We start from the raw sequence: 20,263 nt of genomic DNA on the forward strand, positions 1-20,263 counted from the left end.
CGTGCCGCCTTTTTGGGGGTCCGCCGCGTATGCGACCTGTCGGAGCGGCGCCCCCTGTGTTGCTTCGCTTTATCCGCGCGATTTGAAGATCAACGGCAAGCAGAGTACTCTCTCACGCGAGTCCTTTCCTCTCCCCCTTCGCGCCTCCCGGGGAAAAAAAAGAAAGTAAGATCGGGCTAGACGAGCGCGCGAGCGCACGCACACACAAACACACGCGCGCGTGGTATCGCCGAAGTCTCGCGACTATAACGACACCTTTGGCGGCACCTGTAATGGCTTATCTGTCCCGCATGGCGCCGCGCCGCCACTCTTCGTGACCGAGCGTCGCGAACTCTGTGTAGCCCGGCAGTGCGCGTTACGAGAAGTATGCAGATGGAGAAGGAATTCGGATCCCGCGCGCGCTCACAGTGTGCGGAATTCGTGTCCTCGCAAACTTTCTTCTTTTGTCTTCTCTCTTTACCATAGCGCGCCTTTCTATCCCTTCTTCTCCTTCTTGGTCGTCCACACGCTGTCTTTCGCGCACACCGTTGAGTTGAGATGACAAAGAACAAAGAAAGTGGCGGGCCCGTGGCGGAGAAATCTTTGAAGGGGTGAGGCTTATCACGCGTCCGCGAAGGGGAAAACGCGTATTCGAGTTCGCCGGCGAGTTTTATACCGTAGACAGCGTAGCGGGGGAGGGGGAGAGAGAACGACTCGGGTTTTATGGTCCCTTTGGCTTAGAGCCGCCTCATCCCCTCGCTTTTTCTGCTTCTTTTTTTTTTTCCCCTCGGACTCGGGAGTGTCGCCGTTCTTCGTGGAGGTGATGGAGGCCTAGGAAAGTGTTGCTGCATGCAGCTACCGGAACCATTAAAACAAAAGCGTGCGCTGCTGCGCTTGCTGGCGGCGCGGAGCACCCGTTCCCTTATAGCTTCCCCGCATTGCCCCCCCCCCCCTCCCCCAAATCATCCCCCTTCTATAGCTTGTCCTTTTGTGATAGCTTGGACCGGCTGATAATGACGGAAGAACCCGTTCCTGGGTCCTTTGGTCTTCGTTTGATGATTGCTTGATGGCGCACGGAGCGGATTTGTATGTATGTTTGTTTGTTTGTTCGTTTGTTTGGAATGTTTTCGATGTGACAGCGAGGCGGACTTGGCTGGAGACGGAACAAGGCCGTGTCGGCGGGGGGAGGCGGCGGCGACTCGGAGGTGTTAGTGCGTCGGATCGACGACCGCTTATCGCTCCTGACGCCGGCGTGTCGCAGATGCGAACTAGTAACGTGCTATTAGCCGCGAGTTAGGACCCAGTAAATGTGGATCTCTTGATAAGCCAGTCTGATAAGTAGAGCCATTGCTTCCTAGAGGCCGGTTGGACTGTTATTCTTGCTGTGATGTCACGCGGAAGTGAAGGGAACGTGTAGGTACTTAATCAAGTAATCAGCGTAGTAATCGAGGTTCTTTCCGTAAGAGAAAAGCACTACTCACTAGATATAATGTTGATACCGAGGGCACGGTCGGCTGTGTCGTCGGATCGAATCGCGCGGTAATCGTTTCGTATTTCATTGGGCGTCGTCGTGCTTTTTAGATGAACTGCCAGTCATCGGGCGATTCGATAATTTGCTACGCGTTTCGCGTTCGCAACGATGGGCCCGATATCAGCTACTCTCCGATGTCGCAGATAAAATGCAGTAGCAAACGAAAGCAATTATAAACGGATCACAGCAAATATCACGCGTCAGTATGAATCCATGGGATAATCAAGATCGTTTCCGTCTGACCTCTGAATGAACGAAAATGCACCGCTAGAAGCTCTTCGATGGTAACGTATTGAGTGCTGAACGTGCCTTATCGCGCGACAGTTTCGTATCCACGAGGTAGAAAGTGCACTCGTTCTGTTCGAATGATGACGTTGGAAGATGAATAAATGACCATGGAGTCATGTGAATGAGGCCGTCGGGCGTCACTACGCGGTCCGTCAATGCAGGCTAAGGCTGATGTCCCAGACCGATCTTCTGGAATATTGGTGGCGCTGTCGATGATGTCGGTATCACTTGTGCTCTCTGAAGAAGCAGAGATTGACATATTGGGCACATTGCCCTCCCTTTATCTGCACACCACTGCTCAGCCGGCAGGCTAATCGCACGGACGCGCACACGAACGCGTTTTCTCTATCATTCAGTTATAGTTTGCTCGACTATGCTGTGCAGGATGGCTCGTTATACGCTCACGTTACGCCGTATTAACTCCGAAAGTGGCCCGCGCTCCTCTCTCTCTCTTTCTGTGCACACACACACCTTTTGTAGCGCTGAAGAAGCTGAGCCATTGAATAGGATGGTTTGTCTCGTGTAAGGTGCTAATGATCAGTTGACCGACGAGCTAAATCTGCCCACGTTTTTGTTAGAATATGAGAATTGGAGAAACCAGAGAAGGAAGGATCAGATCACTTTCAACTGACTGAAAGAGAGAAACAAACAAAATAGCGCCGAGCTCAGTTCGAATGGGGGAAAGGGTGTCCCTTCAGGAGAGCCAACTTTCACCTTGGCAGTGAAAATCGAGGCCGTTACCACGGGACGCCCGATACGCGGCCGGCTGCCTCTGTGCGGGCACCCCCCAAGCGAGAAGTGAACGGCCGTGCATCGGCCATTATTATTGCGCCCGGCCGAGGAATTGCCGCCGTTCCTCCTTGGCGGTACCTGCTGCTTCTGCTGCTTCTGTATAGGGGCGGCGGCGCTAGCGCTGGGGAGCGGCCATTCACACCGGAAGCGTTAAACGGGCGGTGGGGGATAGCAGGCAGGCCCCACCGCTTTTGTTCGCCGGGAGCGCGCTCGTTCGCGCGGTGGCCGGGCCGCTGGAGAAGAAAGTCAGCGGCTGCGCCCCCCCCCCCCCCCCCCCCCCCTCCGCTCAACTCCAGCCCCGTCGGTCCGCTAGTTCGGCGCAGTAACCTAGCGCCGCGCGAAGCTCTGCCGGCTGACCAGCGAGCGACGGCCAATGGTGGTAAAGCAAAGCAGCACGTTCTGCGGTTGATACTGAGGTCGTAACGTAAAACACCGATACGCAAGCGCCCGCGCGCCGGCGCCTTTCGTGCGAGCGCTCTCTACCGGGGAATAGATAGAGAGAAACGCGTCCGGAATCCTTTGCTGCGCGCAGTGGCAGTCGAAAATATAGACAGTGACTGTCTATATTTCACTGTTAGCGGCACGATAAGTTTTTTTTTTCTTTTTTATCCTAGCGCGCTTTACTATAGCGCCAAGCGAATGAGGATAAGTGTATTTCTGACTATCGCTTGTATTATATGTCGTAACGCCAGGTATAGCGCGGCTGTCGGAGACGTTGGGCAGAGTGCTTTGGAGTTCTCCCTGCTTCTTCGTAACTTCAGTATTCCTTGGTTGCCTTGCGTTTGTTGTGTAGTAAAGAAGTGAGCTGAAGTGTTTCCTTGCATGATAGCTAATCGCTCCCCTTGATTCAGTTCACACTCGAATATGGTGCGTCTTACCCGCTGCCGCGTGACTCGGCGTTTATAGCGTTCTTCTGCTTGTTGCGGGTTAGAGTTCCAGCAACGTTTCGGTAACGGCGGTATGCGTAGACACTCGCGTATCGATATTTGAACGGCGGGTGGTATAGAATTAATCCGGTGCACTTTTCTTTGCTGTCTCTAGCAATCCCAGTGTGGTTTCCGAGCGCTAAACAAACTATACATGAAGTAATACTGTTATTACGACTTGAGTACCTAGTTCTCGGCGCTCAAATGCTGCAGTCATCATAGGTAACCGATAGAGCGGAGACTCGCTGGTATGGCAGACCCGGTTCTAACCTGGGCGTATGGACACCGGGCGGTTGGTCCCAGGGGTCAGACTCGGCTTTCGCAAACAGCTGTAGAAGGTGGGGCGCATTCGTACGCGGGTTGGAAATTTCGGCGTCTCGGCATCTCTGTGAGGTACCTGCATGCGTCCTACAACACGGCTTGCAAGAACTCTCACAATCGAAGAAAGATGGCTAAAGAACAGAAGGAACGGATGGGCGGCGGCGGTGTCTACGGGAAGGTACGGCGGATAATGAAACAAGGTCATACAATTCAAAGCATTGCTGCCTGTCCGTGAACGTGCGAACGCGTTTATTGAATTGAGCGTCTCTCGACGTCGCTTCTTTTGATGTCGCATTCAAAATCGATGCCTCGTCAGTGTATAAAACCGAGTTCCTGCATAGAAATGTGAAATGGCCTCACCTCACGTACCTCGCGTTTCCATCCCCCGATGACACCAGCAGCGAGGTGCTTTACGCTGGGCATCGAGTCATATCAAGGCGCACTTGTGCTCTTTAGCACTTCCGTACATGTTCGAACATAGGTCGGCAACTAGAGTAGATTGACCGCGTAAGGCACGATCCACAAGCGTGTAAAAAGGTTTGAACATTTGAAGCGTGGGTTGCTTACTATTTCTGAAAGGAGCAGAGAAAATCTGAAGATGACAGACCTTGTACTTCGGCGTCTCCGCTGCAGCGCAAATCCAAAATATCTCCAGTACCGCTAACATTGTTGGTGTTTGCTCGGAAAGTATGGTGGATTACCGAAACGAGGTCATACTATTCACGGCATCTGTGCTTACCGCGGAGCTCCTGTGATTTCGCAGTTTCTTACGAGTTTATTATAGATAGAGCTTCTCTCTCAATTTCAATGGCTATAATCCCATGGATACTCCCCCGCCTTTGGCTGCGTTTACTATGCCTCAGCACGAATTCGATCACCCGAAATGCCCACCGCATACCTATTCTACGCGTTACATAGCTTGGTCGACGCCGATTCTTTCTCGTGATGTCAGCTAGAACTTTGCCTACTCGCGCATTCGCTCTCCATTCCAGACTGTCGTCTTTCTGTCTGTTTAACGTGTTATACGCCCACCATTTTCCTTTCGACCGGTCGTTGCGCGGTCCTTATATAGCTTTAGCACGGTGCATGCGTGCAGTGACGTCGTGCTAAGCGTGATTTCTTTTAACACGCCCTGGCGCCGACACAATGGTGCACGCAACTCACGCGACGGAGCGCACAAAGGGCTGACCAGCGGCGTTGGTGACGACGACCTTGACTCGGGAGTGGTGAGACGCGATTATGTGTCGCAATCCGGCGCGGCCGTCGACGCGTCGTGGTCACCTCGCGGACGCGTCATTTAAAGGATAATACGGCGTTTATAATTGTTTATACCTCCCACTGTGATGACCGTTCGCTCGGCGCTCTTTGTTGGGGCAGCGTTTTCGGCGGGCAGGGCCTCGAAAAAAAAAAAAAAAAAAAGATCTACTCGGAGAGCTTCAGCGGAAGGGAGGGAACGCCCTTCTAGCGGGTTTCTCTTCCTGCTTGCATGTGTGTGATGTGGGCGCGCGTGCGCATGTGTAGTGTATCACGCGATTCAGCCGTCTGTCTTTAGCGCGTTCTCCCGAGTGGCATCTTCCATTCTCACTTTGCTTGGCCCCCCTTGCATGCGTCTAAGACTTGTCTGTTCGTATTGCGACCTTTCTTCTTCTTCACCACTCTCTTCGGCTCTTCTGAACGGACGGACTAGGCACTTCCTCTTCGCCAACACAGTCCGGCGTACGACCGCCACCGATCACCACCACCACGGCGACCAGGAACCATCGAGGCAACAACCTTGGTGCCCCTGACTACGAAAACGAGCCAAGCTGCCCCCCCCCCCCCCCCTCCCCGCACTTCCCGCCACCTTCTTCAGTTCTTCCGCCGCCCCGCCCCGAACCCGTCGCACGTTTCTCCGCTGTCCTTTTATTTTTTTTTTCCTCTCGCACTGTCTTCCTCGAAAAACGGACAAAAAGAGGAGTCCAAAAGTGCGAAGAGAGCTCTTCCGCGCCATCCGGACTCGAGCGCGCGTGGTGTGATGGTGATGGATGAGGAGACCTCATGCAGCGGTGCCCGCGCACACACACGCACACACACACGATGGCGAGCTGCTCCACCACCACCACCACCACTGCGCTCCATTTCCGATTGGAACCGATTGAAATTTGCTCCTCCCTGTACGTTTTTTTCTTTCTTCTCCTCTGTTCCTCCATTTCGTGGCTATTACGAACACGAGGAAGCTTTCCTTTTTCCTTTCTTTTACTCTCGGACTAAACGGGAATCTGCCTTCGCGCAGGCTCGCTCGCTCACCTGCGCGCGCCTATAGCGCCAAGGTTGGGTGTCGGTGGGAAGAGTATCCCCTGAGCGAACGGCGCTGGGCCGAGGTGTGTCGATACCGTGTCCGCTGCAGCCGCAGCGTTCGGCACTGCGGGGTTATAGCGCGCAGGTTTCGCGGCCCGCGCCTCCTTGGTTGGCACGCGAAGCTGCGCGCATATAACTTGCACGCGCGCGGGCGCGTTGCGCGATGTCGCGGCGACCCTGAGGAGGTGGTACAGATACGCTCACCTTTTCTTTCCGTTGCCGTTACGCACGCACTGAGGCGGCGGCATTGGCCGCACGCTCTTCTTCTTCTTCCAGCTCGCGTAATGGGACGAGATCAGTGGCGGGCCGGGACTTCCGCGTGCCTGCATTATACGAGCCGGCGGCTGCTTGATGCTGCCCTTTTCGGTTCTCCTTTGTTCTCTCTCTCTCTCTCTCATTGAACGTGCATGCAGCGCTGGCTGACTGACTGAAGGGCAGGCTTTGTTTCGTTCGGTTGCCGGACAGGCTACCGCTCGGACCTACTGCATTATGCGGACGTGCGCTGTGGCGGGCAGCGCGCGTGCCGAATTAAAGCGGCCGCCTTCTTCGCGTTCGTCTTCCGCGTGCGAGCGGATTAGCTCGACCGAGAAACATATCTCGTGTGGCCGGTGTCACGTCGCACCTTTCCAACTCCTCATCCCCCCGACCGCTTGCTTCCCTTTTGCTCCGTGCAGTAGAAAAGCCGTGCTACGCAATTAAGGAGGTCGTCTCCCCCTTTCCCTTCTTCCGTGTCCCATTGAAACTTGAAGGTCAGGGCCGCGGTCGAGTCTCGTGTCTCCAGTTGTGCGGATGCGGAATTTTCTGGTGTCACCTGGAATCGTCGGGCCCACTGTTTCTTTCTTTCTTTCTTTCTTTCTTCTTTCTTCTTTCTTTCTTTCTTTCTTTCTTTCTTTCTTTCTTTCTTTCTTTCTTTCAGGGTAGCTTTATTGCATTGTTTCACGGCTGCCGTGGTGTTTCGATTGACGAGAGATTGACCGAGATGCGACGTAGTGGTCGTGCGGAGAAACTTCAAACGATCGCATAGGTTGTCAAGTTAGACGGCCGAAACCCAGCAGTGGCAAAGCTTAGGCACGCTTGACTCACACTCGGTTGTCAGGCCCCAGAGCGTTTAGCAAGCCGAAGTGAGAGGGTAAGACGCACGCGTATCTGATTCTTGCTTTTGTTAGGGTTTCTGCTTTCCACGCACGCAATAAAAGCTGAGCTATAGCGTCCGTCTCCCACACTTTCCTTTTGACGCGTTTCACGGCACTACGCGAGATTGTCCAGCGTGCCGCTGTGCGCTGCGCAATCTACGCACAGCTTCCGGAAGCGCCGGGTGGTGTTAGTGGCCGAGCGTCGTGTTAATTTTTGCGTTCTTTAAGTTAACTCGAAGCCGACAGACTTGTACGGTGTCGTGACGTACTTGAACGTGGGGACGTGGTAACATCTGCGAATTCGCTCGCTGTGCTTTCACCGTGTGGAAAGTGTCGCTGCGGGAAAACTTGCCGCAATGCAGCAGGCGTTCCGACTTCTCCACCGCGTCTGTTCGTGTTTAGCAAGTTCCTCGCAATGCAAAAGCTTAATACACTAGCACAGATTTGTATCGCTAGCGCTTCTCTTTCTCTTTATTTTTTACTCGAACGTCTGGCTCAGCTTTTGCTTTGGCGTTGGAACGAGTCTCCTTTGAGGTGGAACTGACCTATTCAACGTTGCGATATTCGAACTCGTTGTGAAGCAGAAAGCTTGTCGCGAGAGTTTTCTTTGAAGGCGGCACAACTCGCGAGCGATGCATGGAAATGCCGCGCCACCCAATTTTCTTTTGCATTCACCTTATGGGCGTACAAAGGGATAACGTTTCCCTAATTACGTCAGTTCGATTCTACAGTGGGTTTTGTTCGTGAAAGCTCTAGTTCCCCCTCCCCCTGCGTGCCGCCAATCTAGCTTCTTCTCACGGTTGAGACAGGCCAGACCTCGCCGTCAACTCGGCGTCCCGAAATTCACACGGCAGGCGCCGCTTAGAAGATCCTGGCCGTGCTCTTATAAGCGGCGGCCCGAGGGCAATGGCATCCGTTGCGGTTCGCTTTCTTCTCGTCGGCCACTGCCGTTGGAGCGAGGCGGCGGCGGCGGCGGTGGGGTTTTTATTCATTGGGCGGGTAGTTGTCGGTGTGTGTGTGTGCTCGCGCGCACAGTGTCTGCGAGTGAGCGAACGCGCTTCTTCGACGGCATTCTGCAAGCGGCTAACGAAGCACGGTGCCCGCCTCACGTTCGCCGCTCTCTTTTCTCTCCGCCTCGTTGTTTTCTCCGGTGTGCGCGCGCCGTTTGTTTCCGAGCGCGCGGCTCTCGTGGTGGTGGTGGTGGCCTGTGCGGTGGCTGCTTCTTGCGCCGCTGCGCTCGTGCAGGCGCAAATTAAATGAAGCCGCCGCGAGCGAGCGCTTGTTATGCGCCGCGGGGTGTCGGAAAAGGGATGGGGCCGAGAATAGAGGGGGGTGGGTGGGGGTTACGATTCAAGGAGCTCAGCGGCCGGTCTCGTTTGTCCGTTCGTGATGACCCTCGCGTGGTAATGGGAAAGCGCAACGGAGCCACACGGCCGCGCCCCTGTCGACTAGACCCCCCCCCCCCCCCCCCCCCCCCTGGTCTTGTGAACCCGTCCCGACCTCTCTCGTGTGTCATAGCTGCTTGTAGGTTCTGGCGCGACGCTTACGTTTGGCAAAGCCACGTGTGGCGCGAGTTGGCCGACCGCCGTCGGTAGCGAAGCGACGGCGGGGGCGGCGTCTTCGTACGCGCGCGAGGTGGGCTTCACCGCCAATGTCTCGCGTCCTGCGAGTCAGCCAACTTGGCGGCCGAACGGCGGTGGTTCCGGTCGCTGAACTTGAGTACTAACCAAATTGTAAAATGGGCCGTTATCCTTTAATCAACTTTGTGTTATTTGTTACGACCTGTTATGGTTCGGTTGTACGTGAGGGAGCCAAAAGCCTTACTTATGGCCACTATACATGTGTCCTTTCACCAATGTCTTCTGTGTGTTTCCACTCCATTTTTTTTTTCATATCTTCAAGCGTTTATGTTTATTTACTCTCCCGTGCCTCTCTGTTCCTACCTCCTTGGTGCTGGGCCAGGGTGCTTGCCCTATCTTTGTCTCAACATAAAAGTGCTTGAGCAGCTAGGGCAGCAACAAGGTGATGTGCCTGACTTGCTGTTAAGAAGTGAATAGAATAACATCAAGATAGAGTCGCACATGTTTGGAATTGTGTAAATCTCTTTGTTAGTTCCTTATTGTCAAACTGTCAGCGAGACTTTCAAGCTGTTCTATTTATTTTCTGGGACCATTTACTTGCACTGTCTTTGAGGAGCAGTAAGCTGATGTAATGTTCTCAAACCAAACGCAGTGTTGAAGAGAGCTTCTTCCATCATAATTAATAAAATTGGCTGGTAAGTTAGCTACTTTCGATTGACAATATTTACAATTTAGAAGAAGCCATTCCTCTAAATAGCAAATGCAAATTGTATAGCTTAATTGTGATATTTATTGCTTGGTTTATTGTGTAAGAGAAAAGAAACAAGGAAATGTAATCGTTTTGGAGTTTCTTATTTCACTCACGCTTATGATGTACCTGTATGCAGTTTTGAACGAGCTGCACGGTCTGGCACGAGGTGGATCTCGTCCAGGACCATGCCCTGACCACATTGAGAAGGTGGGCTCAAGTGCCAGGGCGGCCCTCACCTACCTAGAGGAAAGGTTTGGCCAGCGGGAGCCGAAGCTGCGGGCGATCACCCTCAGGGGCTCCCTATTGGACACCATCAGCTTCCGCAGCGAAGACCTTGGCGACTACAAGGTACACCCTGACTGCATGTAGTTAATCCCTCTCCTCTACAAGATTGCACCTTGCACCCATCCTTGTTGGTTAATGTGCAATTAGCAGAACACTGTGAGGTTTTTTCTTTTTTTTTTTTAAGGTGTCCCTAACCTAGCTCTCCTAGACAAATTTTTTTGTGCGAGCCACTATATCTCTAACATTTTACGTTCTGCCCATGTTTAAGACATCTGTCAGGTGCTTGTACTATAGAGAGCAAAAGTCTAAAGAAGTATACCTTGCTGTTATGACTGACTTGGCCGTGGTAGCTCGATTGCTACGGCATTCTTCCACTGAACACAAGGTAACAGGTTCGACTCCTGACCACAAACAGCATTGGCATCAGAGAGCTTTAGCTGCACGATCTATGGAAAAGCACTTAGCCATACGATGAAACTTTTCTTCTAGCGAAATGAAGCACATGCATGGCAGAGGATAAGCGCAGTACAGCTGGTGCTGAAAGGCAAAAAAAAAAAAAAGACAGAACTCTAAATTTTGATAGGTGCACTATGCGAAAGCACCTAAGTTATACGTAGACTTGTGTGCATGTGAAAGAATGGTTACCTGAAGCTGTCTAGTATAGTGCCGCTTATTATTCGCAGCCACAGTGCAGCTGCAGGACATTTAATTAATCACATTTCTCTTATTTTACCGCAGGGGACCAACGATGACCAAATTTTGACTTGCTGCCTGCTGTATGGCAAAGATCATACAGAGCATGAACTTCCTAGGGAGCCTGGTGAGTACACCATAATTCAGGGAATGGTAAAGAGATTATCAGGAACTACATAAAGCAATGGTGGGATTGATAAAGATGATTTAACTTTGTTTGCATTCACACTGAAGGATTCTTGGGCGGCGTAAAAAGTACCTCACATGGGGCATTCGCTGGACAAGGCAATGAAGTGACAAGTTGGTTTAGGAAAAAAAAATTTAGATACTATTTAGGTGTGTAATGGCATTTGTGGCATCAGCAAGAAAGAGGTCACAGCAGAAAAAAAGAGGTGTATGCAGGTACTGCGTGCAATCCGAACTTTCAACTAGCCTGAAATTCTTGGTACATAATTAGGGAACTTATAAAGTAGTGATTGTGCGGCTAAGCACACGAATAATGCTGCTTACAGTAGGATGTTTTGAGATGTTAGCGCAAAGAATTGGCTCTTATAACTGGTTCATAAGCAGCACAGTCTACACAAAGTGGTTGTTGCATAATAATACGTCTACACAAAGGCTTGTGGTTGTTGCATAATACGAATTAACCTCACTTGTTTTCTTTCACGTTCAACAATCCGCTGCAGTAGCTCAGTGGTTATGGTGCTGTGCTGTTGAGCTCGATATTGCAGGTTTTGATCCCGCCCACCAATCATTGGGCACACATTATAGAAGCACAGGTGGTCATAATTAATCGGGAGTCCCGCATTGTGATGTGTCTCATAATCATAGTGTGGTTTTGGCACGTAAAAAACCCCAGAATTAAAATAAAAAATTGGCGTTTGACTGCAGAAGCAGTGTTGTGCTTACCAGGCACTTCTGTTCTTCTGGCAGATGCACCGGTGAAGCTATACCGTGAAACAGTTCTAATCACCGAGGACCGGAACCTGTGCGTGAAAGCCCTGACACACAACGTGCCCGTTCGGGACCTGCCATCCTTCCTCCGTTGGGCCAACATTTCGTGAGGGCAGCGTACGAGAGAGAGAGCCTCTCTGCCACAACACAAACGAGCAATGCAGTGAAGACTGCGCCGGAACTACCTGAAGGATATCGCTACCTCCAACCCGCACTCTGGACGACAGCCCTCGGGTGCACCCTTCCTTCCAGCTCTGCAAGCACAGGTCTATCAGGCTGGCCAGCTAAACCGTAAAGCACATCGCTGACTGAAACCCAGGAAGAGGGGTCACCTAGTTTTTCTTCCACTAGTGTGCCCCTTTGAGGAGATGATGCAATGTCTGTTATAACATTTGAAGGGAGGGAGGGGGGTTGGCGAGAGGAGAAAGTAACTCTCGGCTGTTCCATGAAGCATGCACGAGATCCGTACGCAGGCTCGTACTAGCTGCAGTAGAATGGCAGCATTTTTTTCCATTGTGCTATCTTTTTTTTTTTTTTCAGCAGTTTGTTGTAATGTGCCTCCTTGATTGATCATCACCACCCAGGATGAGAACAGGAGAGCATGGGATCCAGCCGCGGAATGCATTCTCTTCTGCCATGGTAACAAAGTTCTCCAGAAAAGGGACAGTTTTTTGTTGTTGAGAGGCCAGCTGTTTGAGTAATAAAAAATGCAAAAGAACAGGAAGGATAAAGTGAGTTGACTTTTTGCTACATCACTTCACTGCTTGAGTCGATGCTTGAGTCAATGAAAAGCAGCAGCTGCTGGAAGCGCCTTACGAGTGCTAAGACAAGTCCTCCACACGTGACAAGCGCATGCCAACAGTCTCGGAGGAGTAGCACAATCATTGCGAATAGGGAGTACCACATGCAAGAGCAAAAAGTTTGTGTGAAGCAAGAGGGAAAGTCTCTAGCTAAATGCAATTGTACTATATTTTTGCCACTGGTGAATGAAGATCTGAGGTGGTTGTGCTGCAGAAGAATCATGTTTGTATGTTTTCCAAGTACACAATGGCAGTATGGTCACGGCAACGCACTGTGGTCGGATGTTCAGAACCAGTTGACCGCGACGACAGTTTTGGCCCCTGTGGGCAAGAATGCTTTGTCAGAAATGCACCTTTTCCTCTCTGTCTTACTCACTCTTAGATCACCACAGGGAACCACGAATACCTTCACATCTTTGAGGCAGTTTCCTAGGATTTCAAGAATACATTTGGTCAGAAGATACCATAGTGCAAACTTGTAGCATATCTAAGAGCAATGCAACATAGCCGTAGACTGCGTTAACTACCTGTTTGTAATAGCAAGCTTGTTTTTCTTGTGTAATGTTCACTGCGTTTTTATTACTTTTAACAGTGCAGTTTTATTTCTCCAGTATAAACTCCAGAGGCTGTATGCACATTGCGTCTTACCTGTGCGTAAGCTTACCCACAGTTGTAAAAAGCTTCCCTCAGCTGACAGTAAGCTATTCCACATTACATTGTCTAGCTACTGTAGTAAAATGTTTCAAGTGAGCCTCTCTCCTTTGTCTCTTGAAAGCTTACTTACTGTTTCTTGCACAAAGCTATGTAACCATAGGTAAAGTTACCCATGTGTAAAACGCTTCGTGCAAGCTGCTCCTGGTCTTAAGCTGAAATCTCGTTCAGCTATGTTCCGTATGGTATTATTAGCTCTGATTATTTTTCTGATGTGAATAAAACAAGGTGTTCTGGGCTACAGTTCCCATTCATTCATGGCAGGCTTTTTGTGATGTGTAGTGCTGTTGAGTCTTGCGTACACATAAATCAGGTGAGAAAACAAAAGAGCAAAAGGTGTGTCTGTAAGTACTTTATTGCAAATGGAATTCATTGTGTACAGGCTTCACTCTTTTGCACCCCAAGGTGCCATATTTCAGTTTAATTTGACTGGTGGTGTGTTCAGTGTGCAGTCATGTTGAGGTTGTGATACAACTCGTGTTCATGTGTGCTCTATGTGAAAGCGAATAGTTTTTTTTTTGTGTGTGTGTGTGTCTGTGTTTTCATCATATCATATCTTACTACCTCCATTTTTCTTTTTTTGGTTGTTGCCAGCTTTTGTGTTCTTTCTTGAATGATGTGGTGACGTGATCTTGCCCTGCTCTACCAGATAAATGGACTTTTGCTACATGTGCAAAGCAAGCTTGTTTTTTTTTTTTTAGCTTAGTCTTCTGTATTGTGCTTTTCATTACTTTTCATTGTGCAAAATACACATTGTAAACATATGCTATGTCTTATGCATTTCATGTAGCAGTACACAACTATGCGAGTTCTGTAGCTGTGCATTAACATTAGCGAGCATTGTGGTTGTTGCAGAGTGGTGCGAATACAAGAAGTGGCTGTAGCTTCAGTAATTGCACTACTTGCGTTTCGTTGTGTCAATCACAGCTTGAGACTAGGGATTTGTGATTAACCGCACGCAGCTGTCAAGTCAAATTATCATTTTTTTCTGCTGTGGTTATATTTGTGACAGTAACAGCGTGACATTGGTCTGAAAATATTTGAAATAAACTTTTTTTTTTTTTTTGCACCTGTTTACGTGTGGTTGTTTTGGGTATGTGGTTGTTAGGAGGTAGCAATTGCAAGGTGACAGCACGTGGTTTCAGTGATTGCCATGTTTTGTTGTATGCATCTTAAAGCTGGAGTTCAGTCTAGTTATGACTTCCACAATGCTCGCAGTTGTGTTTCTTCGTGTCGTGCACATTTCATTGCTTCTTTTTTTTTTTCTCTTCCTCATTGCTCGTTGAAAAGTAGTTCACTACTACTCAGTGTTTCACTTTGATACTCATGCTTGGGATACTGGCTTGAAGTCTGCAGTGCAGCTGGTACAAAGAGGTTATGGGAAGCAAGATTCATTTCTCATCGCTGCTGGTGGTGGTGTGTGTAATGGGAACACCTCGGAAACCAGTAACTGGTGTTCTTATTGTCTAGAGGCAGGTGTATTGGTGTCCTCGTTGTTGTTGGTGTTCCGAGTGGTGCTTCTATCGTTCGCCTTTACCGCGTGGCCACAGTTGCAGAAACCCAAGCTTACCTACATTTGATGCGACACTTTTTGCAATCCATATGCGACTTTGTACACCCCTCGAATGTGGCCCTCTTGTCTTGCAATAACAGCAGGAAAACTGCACTAAAGCTTCATGCTTTTCGGACCATCCCAGATGCCTTGTAGACATTGTTATTTTACTCGCTCCCAATAATATGGGCAAAAAGTTGATCAGCACTGATGGAACAATGCACCATTTGTTCCCTTTCCACAAAGATATATATATTTAAATAAAGGTTGTTTAAATTCAGAAGGCAATGTGCATGTAGTAAATGATGACATGGTCTCTAATTTTTCATGCTGCATTGCCTTGTGGAAACGTGAAAACAGTGCTTTAGTGCTGCAAATTCATGATACAATCCACAAAGTGAAGGCAGCATATCCACATCAGCAACATTTTTTTGTATAGCAACCTGTAAGCATTGCAGCTGCGTACATGTGAGTGTAGCTGCTTAAAGAAAATGTGGGATGTTGTCTTGGCAATACCACTACTATAATCTCGGTAACCAGTGAAGTGTGTTAGCTTTTGTGCGGTCCATTTCGGTGTTAGTTGTTCTGAATTATGGAACTGCATTTGTTATTGCGTTGCTTTTGGTGTCCTTTCTCATCATGCTCAGCGCAGAGTACAAGGCATGTTTCCACGCCGCTTGTGAACCCACTCTGTTCTAGCGGTACAGTGTCTCGTAACTTAATGTCGTTCCCATTTTTTGTTAGCCAGTCTCTTTTTTTTAAGTGCTGCATATTGCCTTACTTTACCTCTTGCCACACTCGCAATGTGAGTCTGACTCGTGTTTTATTCCTGGTACACACTTCAAATCTGCCATTACGTTTTCTCCTTTTCTCTTTGTGAGTATGTGCATGTGGGTCCTGTCGCAGTGAAATCCAAGCACATTTAGGTCATATGTGATGGTCATTAAAAACAGTTTCTATTACAACCTTTGCCTGTCTTTGTCTTGTTTGCATTTGGAGAGGATTGTGTTCCTTTGCTCCCTGTCTCTTTCTATTTCGAAAATGTGCCTCATGCAATCCAGTAATTCCATGCATATTTTGTATTATTCCTTTAAAAGGTAGAGTTGATGTGGAACCTTTATGAATGCCATAAATATTGTACTGGAAGTATGCAGAATGACTGGACTCTCTACGGATATACGTATCCTTGTAAAGGGCAGATGAGCGCATTAACACACTGCCGCTGCAGTAAAACAAAATTTTTTTTTTTAATTTCAGCGGCCATGATTAAAATATTGTCACGGCTGCAGTGTGCTACATACTGTACAGTGTATTGCAAAAACAATACGCAGGAGGGGGATATATGTATCCTTGTAAAGGGCGGATGAGCGCATTAACCCTGCCGCTGGATTAAAACAAAAATGTTTTTTCTTTAATTCAGCGGCCTTGATTAAAGTGTATTGCAATAACAATACTGCGCCAAACAAAATTTGACTGAAATTGCGCCACGCTGCGCGAGAACGGCAGCGGGTTCAGCAAGCGGGCGTCTGTCCCCAGGGTCGGTATAACGAAAAACTATTCATCTGTTTTTATGCCCGTATGGGTGAGGCTGAGCCATTTTGAGCTATCGCAAAGGGTTAATGGCGGATTTGGAATGATGCTAAAAATGTATTTATTTTAGGATGGCTCGAAGGCCTACTGGATTTGGAATAAAAAGTCGCAGTTTCGCCTGGAAGGCGAATCATCAATAGCGATAGCAAAATAACAGCTATACAAAGTAAGGATAGTAGTTTTATCGACCGTATAAACTTGTAAACATTCGCTTACAAACTAAATATACAAGTATGGTGTCACGCGCGCACAAGCAAACATGAACATATCTCACTCGATGACCGCAGAAACTCGCTGTCAAAGCTGAGTGAGGAAGCGCGGCAGCAGCGAGCGAATTGACCTTCGTGCTGCCTCTCGCTTCATCGCGAACTAAGGGGTGAAAACACAGCGCTCACGAAGCCATCAGCTCTCTCACTCTGCCCCATCGCTGATTGCTTTCGAGATCGCGCCCGGCGCGCCATACGCAGCAGCCACCAGAGTAGAACGCCCCCCTGGTGCCTTGTGCGCGACGGAAGACGGCGCGCTTCCTCCCCGCTTTCCTCCTTTGCGTGCGCGAGATTGAGACATTATCGTCGGCTCACCCTCGCACGCTTTCACTCGCACATGCGGCGACGACGACGGCAGAAATGCGCCTGGAGTGTCCATATAATTGCTGTCGCAGTAAAAACATGCTGGACAGTTTTACGTTATACCAGCCCAGGGTTGATTGCGGCTCTCTGGGTTTGCGGTGCCATACCCAGAAATTATGTGACAGCACGCGCGTCGATTGGACCGCATAATATTTGAGAACATTTTCCGCTATCATTATGAGCGTCGGCGCGGGAATATATAGTTCGATCGTAGTGCCGCCGCTCGATCCACTCCTCCATGTTCTAGTACGCTGTAAGTACTAAGCGCGCTTCTACGCGTTTTGTGTTGGTTTGTTCTATGTTTTGTTGAGGCTGCGAAATGCGCTGCTGTATTCCATTATTCCCCCAAAATTCACATTGGCCTGCTCCAAGCTTCTTCAAAATGAAATTTTATGGGCTCCAAATTCATCCAAAATGAAATTTAGTCTGCTCCAAGCTGCACCAAAATGCGATTTTATCTGCTCCAGACCAAAACACAATTTTACTTGCTCCAGAATGACTTTGGGCACCCCAGAATACGGTAAAACCTCGCTATAACAAAGTTGTAAAGGGGAGCCGCCCTTCGGTATATCCATCAGTTATAACGATTGTCTACCTCACGACCGACATTGGCCCGCAAGGAAAGGAGGCAAGGGTGTGCTGTTTGTTGGTTGATGCTGGACAGGCCGCTGCAAAAGCTCCCTACGCGTCGTCGAAGGACCGCTAATTTTTTCTTTTTTTAACAGCGGAGCTGTTGTAGGTCGAGGCTGCGTCGTCCGTCTGTCCCGCTGGTGTCACGCAGGGGCAGGTTCCCAAACCCACCGCCTAGGTGCGCTGCGTTCAATCAGAGCGCGCGCTGGGGGAGGGAGAGGGGAGCGCGCGCCCTTCTCGCCATGGATTCCGCTCGGCGCGAGCGGCTGCGGGGGATTGCCCGAGCAGCGGCAGCGCCGTCGCTGGGTGAGTTTACGTTTCGAGCACGGGAATCGGCAGCGGCTGGAGGCTAATCCGGAGCTACACAAGACAGAAACACAAGTCAAGCGTACTTGGAGGAAAGCGAACCCTGATTTGTTCCAGCAAGAGGCAGAACAAAGACGCAAGTGCCGAGAGTTCCCTTTGACCGAAGGAGCAAGCGATTTCCCCGACCGGGAGTTAGCAGGGAATGTTCAGCAGTAAGTCAAAACTTTGCCCATAATCAGACGAAAACCACGGGAAAACAAACATAATCACAGAAACTCACACACAATCACAGAGAAACACAAGAGAACCACAGCTCTGCTGTTTCATCGGGTGGAACTGTGTGTGTGTGTGTGTGTGTGTGTGTGTGTGTGTGTGTGTGTGTGTGTGTGTGTTTTGCGGCGTGTTCCTTTGCTTGCTATTATGAAGTTATCGACGCTAAACCATCTTCTCCGTCGACGTAAGTGCTCAAGTTGTGGAGTAACAGTTGTTACAGTAGTGTTTCGTGAGCGTGCCGGTGGGGTGCTGCAAGCCTTTGATTTTGTACAACGACCGCCGCCTTACGCAAGCAGGCGCTTAAAAACGAAAAAAAAAAAACGGTTTCTTTACGCTAACGGGGTTCTGTGACGGGCGTTAATTGTGCTTTAAATCAGGCTGGTAGCGGCCGCTGACATGTTCTGTATAGAAACGCTGACAAGCCGAGGGATCGCAGAGTAGGCGTAATCTGTCACGGTCCATTTCATTTTGCAGCGAAGCTGTCTATGGCGGGGGTTCTATACATTTTTCGTGTCCGTCAACAGATCTGCGTGTGCAAAAACTCAGCTCTCGAATTTGATGCAAAATCGCTTCATTCTATGCCAAAGCTTATACCTCTCATCACTTGGATATGCATTTTCAGTAGATTAGTTATCAATAGGCACCATTTTCAAAATCAGTACACTCTTAGGTAGATAATAAGGGTTTCTCAAAGATTTGCCGCAGTGCGACGCGCTTCGGCCATGTGTACGCTTGTACCTCCTTCTCTTTGCCGTCGTTCCAGGTGCTTGCGTGCCTAGTTTCCTCCCGCTCTCCCGACGTGGCGGTCCCGTCGCGCGTTGTCAACTTTCCTCCGGCTCCCCGAGGTGGCGGTAGTCTTCCACGCGAATGTATGCCGCCGATCAAGAACGCCGATCAAAATAGAAGTGTGTGCGTGTGTCTTCCTTCGGGATGACCGCCGTCGCGCTCAAGAGAAATAAAATTTGCTCATACCTTTGATCTAAATTCTGTGTCACCTCTATGTCGTGTGCTAAACTGCTTCGCTGGTAATCCACTTTCACAGCAGTGGAATGACGCGTGATTTTATTTATCATTCATCGTGTCGAGTGCTAGGCGATAATGACAGCGCGGCTTTGTTGGCCAGTGAAGAAGGGCAAGGAACGGAAAGTTAAATGGGTCGTTATAGAATGACGGCCGTGGTTATCCCCTTCAGTCACGGCGTACACATTTGTGTACGCGACTTATTTTCGCAATTTCTCTGCAGTGGTGTCAAGGAATAGATCGCGAACATTAAGCTTATAGTAACTTCAAAATTCCGCTTACCCTAACGCACCTCCATTTTATTTCTGAGTGCAATGTGTCACTATAGACGACCGCTTTGCTGAAGGCACTACCGTGTTTGACGGGCTTGTCAGTTTCGACTCAGTGAAGTTCGGGTGCGGCCACTTGATTATTTTCTGCCTAATCGCTCGCGGGTGTGCTCAGCCGATAGATTTGTTCTTGCTGCGCAAAGGCTTGAACTAGCTTTTTTACTTTCTAGTAATGCCTTGCAGCGAAATATATATTACAGCTAGTTGACTGTATGTGGACCGTCACGAAACATTCAGCTTCGACCATTCGTGCACCATAGGTGTTTTCCGTCATTTATTGTGAGTATACAGTGCGCAAATTCAAGGTGCGCCCATTCACTTATTCTTGATAGTCGGCGAAAGTGGGCGTAGTTTTCCTGCCATTTGGGACAGATGTGTATAGATAACGTGCGCGAAACTCACTAAGCAGAAGCGGCGCTATCCCTTTGTCATTGTTTAACGAGTGGTAACTCTTGCCGATTCTGGCGAAAGCCCTTTCTTTGAAGGTAGCGACACAAGGCTGGCGGAGAGCACATTTCTGTATCCTCGAGGAAAGCGTAGTATGAGTGACTGATCACTAAGCAGATATTCGATAACTCTATAATTATAATGAGTCATCATAATATGCACAAGCAGTCCTTCCACTACCTAGATTTGCTTTCAATGGAGCATGCAGTACCTTGGCATAAATATTTGTAAATTTCATACATTTATCGAAAGTCTATCATAATTCGTGACTGAAGGGGTTATATACCGTCGTACAGCAAGTCGCGCGCTTCTCCGACCAAGGCGCGGAGTGCTGCGAGCAGCAGAGGGCGGGAACCGGCGGCGTTGGCACCTAAATTACTGCGCATCGTTCAGCGTAGCCTGGGGT

At 49.4% G+C, this 20,263-nt stretch overlaps 1 protein-coding gene across 1 annotated transcript in view; it reads left to right on the plus strand.

The window, feature by feature from the left end:
- Positions 1-15,598, plus strand: part of LOC119446153 (telomerase-binding protein EST1A-like) — a 75,682-nt gene extending 60,084 nt beyond the window's left edge. Inside the window, 3 exon segments of the mRNA XM_037710509.2 lie at positions 9,775-9,986; positions 10,662-10,743; positions 11,550-15,598. Of these exon segments, the coding sequence (XP_037566437.1) occupies positions 9,775-9,986; positions 10,662-10,743; positions 11,550-11,680 (425 nt within the window). The 3' untranslated portion in view covers positions 11,681-15,598.
- The last annotated feature ends 4,665 nt before the right edge of the window (positions 15,599-20,263 follow it).

Source organism: Dermacentor silvarum, chromosome 3 (assembly GCF_013339745.2).
Source record: "Dermacentor silvarum isolate Dsil-2018 chromosome 3, BIME_Dsil_1.4, whole genome shotgun sequence".
Taxonomy (NCBI): Eukaryota; Metazoa; Arthropoda; class Arachnida; order Ixodida; family Ixodidae; genus Dermacentor; species Dermacentor silvarum.